This window comes from Alligator sinensis, unplaced genomic scaffold (assembly GCF_000455745.1).
Source record: "Alligator sinensis unplaced genomic scaffold, ASM45574v1 scaffold607_1, whole genome shotgun sequence".
In the NCBI taxonomy this organism is placed as follows: Eukaryota; Metazoa; Chordata; order Crocodylia; family Alligatoridae; genus Alligator; species Alligator sinensis.
Genome location: NW_005841935.1, coordinates 1,839,650 through 1,845,522, shown reverse-complemented (window position 1 = coordinate 1,845,522; position 5,873 = coordinate 1,839,650). Strand labels below are relative to the sequence as shown.

General features: G+C 44.7%; 1 protein-coding gene across 3 annotated transcripts in view; it reads right to left on the bottom strand.

The window, feature by feature from the left end:
* The window catches only part of GAK (cyclin G associated kinase), a 95,418-nt gene extending 89,855 nt beyond the window's left edge, over nucleotides 1-5,563 (bottom strand). Inside the window, exons 1-2 of one of the 3 annotated variants that reach the window (XM_006019689.3) lie at nucleotides 5,498-5,563; nucleotides 2,947-3,006 (exon numbers count right to left, since the gene is read on the bottom strand). In XM_006019689.3, coding sequence (XP_006019751.2) covers nucleotides 2,947-2,949 — 3 coding nt within the window. In that variant the 5' untranslated portion in view covers nucleotides 2,950-3,006; nucleotides 5,498-5,563. The remainder of the gene's footprint in view (nucleotides 1-2,946; nucleotides 3,007-5,497) is intronic. The other 2 variants (XM_025199064.1, XM_025199063.1) reach the window with 2 other exon arrangements.
* Nucleotides 5,564-5,873: the final 310 nt, after the last annotated feature.

Here is a 5,873-nt window from a genome sequence, read left to right as displayed (position 1 = left end):
GTGGGGGGGGGGGGGGGGGGGGGGAGTAGAAATCGGATCCAAATCCAAACTTAGATACAGCTTCTCTCTTGACAAGTATAGCATATTAGATGAAGCATTTGAAGTTAAAGTTTATCAACTAACTTTTTTAGGGCATGCTTGTACGCGAGACAAAAAACTGGCCATTTTTGCAGTTTAATTGCATCCCACTGTACACGTGCAGGTTTTTTTTTTCCCATTTAAATGACTTTGCTACCATGCAAACTAAACCACATCCACATGTAGTTTAGTTTCCAAATGTCGCTATTTGTAATATTGCAGCTTCTGATAGCTTGCCCCTCTCCACCCCCCTGCTGTGGGAGAAGCAGGTAGAAGGCAGAAGCAGTGAGGGGCCTGATCTCCCCCCACCCCGCAAGCTTGCCCATGTCTCCCATGGCTGAGGGGCAGGCTGCCCCGGAGGTGTGGAGGGCCCTAGTCCCTCCTTTCATGGTGGTGGTGTCCCCTGGGGCCGCCCAGGAAGGTTGCTAGTGGGCGGGTGCTGCCCCAGCTTGGGCTCAGGGAACAGTTGGATCAGATTGAATCCTGCCTGCGAGCTGGGGCAGCACCCACCTGCTAGCCACCTGCCCGGATGGCCCCAGGGGGCGCTGCCATGGAGGGGAAGTCCAGGGCCCCTCCACAGCTCAGAGCCCACTAACAGCTTCCCCACCCCCTGATGCAGGAAAGGTGGGCAGGCTCTGCAGGGGAAAAAAAAAAAAAAAAAAAAAACAAAAAACCTATCAGGCCCCTTCCCAACCCCCCATTCCCCCAGCAGAGCTTGCCTGCAGGAGCTACCACTGGGCTGCACAGCCCCCGAGCTGCAAGGGTGGGGTGAGACAGTCCTTCCCTTCATGGTGGCAGCACCTCTTGGGGAAGACTGCTAGCTGTGCGGGTGCTGCCCCAGCTCACAGGCAGGACCCACCAGATCCAACTCTTCCCCAAGCCCATGGCAAGGGGTCCAATCCTCCCCCCCGCCAGCCCTTGTGGAGCCCACCCACCTATCCCGTGGCTAGGGAGTAAGCCGCCAGTAAGCCCTGAGCTGCAGGGGGCCCCAGACATTCCATCCACAGCAGCAGCACCCCCTGGGCAGCAATGGTGACAGAAGCCCCTAAACTGAAGCGGTGGATTTCCTTCTTTATCATCGCAATTAAAAACCCACCATTTCTATTTAAGGGACTAAACCCCCATCACATGTACAAGTGGCCTTACCAGGTAATTAAGAGGATCATTTTGCCCAACTGTCTTACAACCAGTGTATACACTACTGTTAGGGTCCCACCTCCACAACTTCCTTTACCAGGTAGAAAAAAGGCTCACAACCAAAGTTATAGGCTGTTTTGGTTATTTATTTATTTGCACCACAAGTGAAGCAACAAACAAATGCTTAATGAGATAGCAGTTTAAATTTAAAAAACAAGCTTAAGGTTCAGGTAGAGGACAAGGTCAAAAGCAAACATATTATTTAGCCCCATTGTGGAGTTTGCAATCTGCCTTTTTGTGCTTGTACAGTAACTAGTACAGTGCAGATGTGGTCTAAGACTAGTCCATAGGTGTTAAGAGCCGTAAGTGCCAGACAGCAAGTAGCTTACAAGTATTGGCCAAGGGATGAGAATGGGGGAAGGAAGTAGTTTGAGATGCCAAAATCAATTATGAAACTCGAGAAGGACAAGATGGGTATTATGCAATTTCAATGGAGTAATTTAAGAAACCACTGTTTTTCATTCCATACATCATAGCATTTTAGTTCAGTCACTGTTAAGGCAAGAAGCAACTTTCAATCTATAATCTGTTCTTTAATGCATGTGCCTGAATGCACGTTGGCCACAGAAGGCTAACCACGAGACTATTCTGCCACTCTTGGCAAAAGTCCTTCCAGTATATAATAGAGAGGAGTAGTAAACAGAGGCAAGTAGTGTTTTAAAAATCAGTTTGAAACTTGCATCTTTTCTTTTTTACTCCAACTTAAACTGATGCCAAGATAAATTTGCTGCTAAGAGGTTAACCTATACTTTAATAATTATAAAATTAAAAAAGGAGCAAAGTAGCTGAGATATCAGAGACAAGAACCTTTTTTATCTTGTCACTCACAGCTCAGGTTTAAGCTCTGGATTGGTAGAGTAAAAAGCACTAGCATTTATCAGCTGTTTAGCCATTTGCAAAAAGTTAGCTGGAGTCTGCTTGTACTCTGGAATCTATACCACTCCAGTACAAGAGCCCAGAGCAGAATTGGCATGGAGACTGAGCTACAAACCTCACTGCCACAGGGGGCTGCTAAGGAGATCAAAGGGCTGGAAAGAGTACTGAAAGGAACTGCACTGCTGCTGGCTTATGCTTGACTTGTTCTGTGGACTTCTGTCTCCAGGCATTTCTAGAACTATTGCTTCTTTCAAGGCTATTAGAGAGGGAAGTGAAAAATTTTAAAAGATGCACCTTCAGAAAGATATTCAGCATTACAGATCATCCTTGTAAACCAAGAACAATGTAAACTGTTCTTGATAGATGTAATTGTCACCTATCTGTCACCCAGATAGTCAGGGCAATTTCCAGAAGTCTTTTGCAAATAAAAGAAAAGGCGGGGGGACAGGAAATCACACAATAAAATGAGAATTGAATTTCTCAGCATAAGAACCAGAGTTGTCATTCTTGTCAGGCATGGCAAACAGAAAAGAAGCCATGTAAATACTAAAATGACTTTTAAAGAGGCAAACTGGCACTCAAACCCTAGAGCAAATTCTACTTCCTTGGAACAAAATTAAATAGCAGGAATATTCTAAAGAAAAAGCCAGAAATTGAGATTTTCCAAGTCTTTTCAACCTTTTAGAAAAGGTTCATAAAGACCTAAAATTATAGTGTAGTCATTTAAATCCTTGAAGATGTTTTAATATTAACCATATTTTAAGTTACTGAAATTTATCCCATTAAAAAGGATACCATAAAACAAACTTCTTGGATGATGGCTTTGTTCTTTTCTTCTTCATTGGACAACAATCTCTGACAAAAAAAAAAAAAAGAACACTGTAAATGGGTTTGACAAGTAACATAAGTGATACTTGCAATATTGCAGGGATAGCACACTGCATAAACTACTACTAAAAGAGCCTGAAGACTAGAGATCAGTGAGCAATGGTCAAGGCTGGCTTGTGTCAGCAGACTGGACACATTACCACTAACACAAGAAGCAGCATTTTTGTCACCTGTCTTTAGCTTCATCCATACCCTTTCTTCAGAAGCATAACTTTTGAACACTGCAAGATCATACTTGGTCTACTGCAGAGGTTCCCAAATTTTTTCTTATGGTGTACCGCCTTCCAGATTTACCAGCATATGTTTTATATTTTAACCCCTTAAATGCCAATCATAATGAAAAGTAAATCCTCCATTGCACAATTTCTCCTGCATACCCCACAGAAATGTCTTGTGTACCCCCAGGAGTACATGTACCAGTTTGGGAACACCTGGTCTACTGCAAGGGTGCTCAGGATCTGGCCCATGGGTAAAGTGCAGCCTGTGGAGCCTTTGAATCTGGTCCACAGGGCTCCCCAGACACCAGGAAATTTGGTGGCAGGGAACAATGGCCATCCCCTCCCTGCTGCCAAAATCCCAAGCCCCATGGGGCAGATTGGAGCCAGGCCACAACCGTCTTCCAGCACAGCCAGATCTGGGCTGAGCCATGTCCCCACCCCTTAGACAGCTGGTTTGGAGTTGAGCATACACCCCCTTTCCGGGACCACCCCCTCCCCCAACCAGGTCAGGACCATGGCATGCCCCCTTAGTGGCCTTCCCCCAGCCAGGTCAAAACCAGGGCATGTCTCCTAGACTGCCTGCCCAGCCAGAGCACTGCTTATCCAGCCCACTGAACCAGACTTCTTTCTGTCCATAAACAAATATAGGTAGCAGCATAGTTTGCTTCCTTACCTTGAAGTGCTTATTACATTATTGTTTGAGTTAGGACCTTGTTGCATCTTATGTTGTGAGCTGCAGTAATGTTGATGGGTAGGGAACTCAATGCAGCTGCTGGCCAATTTTGTAGGCAGACAGCAGGGCTGGCAGCCCTTTTCGTGGGCTGAGCGCGGAGAGCCCCCTACACCCGATTGACAGAGGGGCCCCAGTAGTTCCACTCCTGACCACCAATTTGGCTGAGAGCCGTCATATAGCCCTGGCCCTTGCCGCTGATTGGCTGTGAGGGCTGTCCATCATACAGCTGTGCCATATGACAGACAGCCTTTGCAGCCAATCAGCAGAGAGGGGTAGGGGCAACACCCATTTTGCCATGCTAGCAGCTCCATTAACCTCCAGGGCAGTAGCCATGAGGACTCCCAAAGGGAGCCAAAACTTTATTTTTGGAAATCCCCCCCCACCCCCGGAGCCTGCCAAAAGTACAGAGTCCACCCAAAACCATGGTTTCCGTGAAAAAAAAATTAAAAAAAAAAAATCACAAAATCATACATTTTACTAGGTCCCTATTGATGGGTGTTAGTGCCAGCTCAACCTTGGAGCAATCACTTTAGGCCAACAGGGGCCTAGAGGACTGAAAGTTAAGAATCCCAATCCATATTCCAGGCTTCTCCCCTGCCCTCCTGGCCTAAGCCTAGCATAGCTGCACCTTAGTGTAACACAAGCTGAATGAATCAGAATGGAGTGGCTTAAAAACTCTGAGCTGCACAATGTGTGCTTAAAACCAGTTTCAGGTGTTAAAGTTCAGGCAATCCTAGTATTAAGAGTTCCAGGAGCTGCCCAAACTTACTGAATATCAAGGCCCCAACATAAATTACTCCTAAGCACTTAGTCTTACCCTTGATATAGAGCAACTTGGCCCTAATCACTACATTACATTTGCCAGATCTAGCTCCAAGTCCAAACAGTTTCTCTTGGAGAGCTTCCAGGTCTTGTGCAGGTTGCAAAGTAAGGGAAATGCATATAATTTCAAGCTGTGCTTCATCATTTTCCTCAGGTATAGTATCAGTCTCAATTTTTTTCTTTCTGAAGGATACCCAGGTAGATGACTCTTGATGCTATCCCTGTTATCTAGAAAATCCTTACATGGCCTTTTTCTAATTTAGTCACCATATTTACAAACTGAAATGGGCTGCCATACAGCATTAACCACAGTGAAGGAAAGGTGACTCTTTTAGAAGCATCATGATGTGCTATCATAGCCCACTATATACAGACAAGTGATAGGTCATCATACGTTTTTGCTATCAAGTTACCAGGACTATTTCACAGCATTCAGCTCAGGAAACTCTATCACTAGGCAAACTGCCATAAAGTGCCAACACACTTGTTAACCATCTTCGTCATAATATTCAAATAATCATTTGCATGGCAGAGAAAGTCAATAAAAATCAACTGGGCCAATGAGCAATGGATAAAGTCATTCAAGTTTTTGATTTCCAACAACTGTGACATTTTGCTGCATACCAACATATTAGGTGATAAAGCAAATATTTCTGTCATTAGAGTGATATAAACCAAATGTTACCTTCAAAGCATAATCTTTGCCACTCCCAAGATCTTGAGCTTCATAAACAAAAGCAAACCCACCTGCAAGAACAGACATGAATGCTAGTTAAAATGTACTATTTCAACCACGTAAATGAGTGCATGATTATTTTTTTACTTCCCTGTTAGCAATAAATATAAAACAATAGCACTACTGTAATTTGAGATGCTAATTCCACCCTTCCCAGGATCCCTACAGATGGATTAGAGAAGATTTTAATTCTCTCCAACTGCTTGTTGCATTAGCAGCTCCTCCCTGTACAGCAAAAATATGGATGGGTTTGCTGCTAGGGCTGTGCAAAGCTTCAAATGAAATTGGCTACTGGAGGATATCTGGCCTGATTTGGGGACCAAAT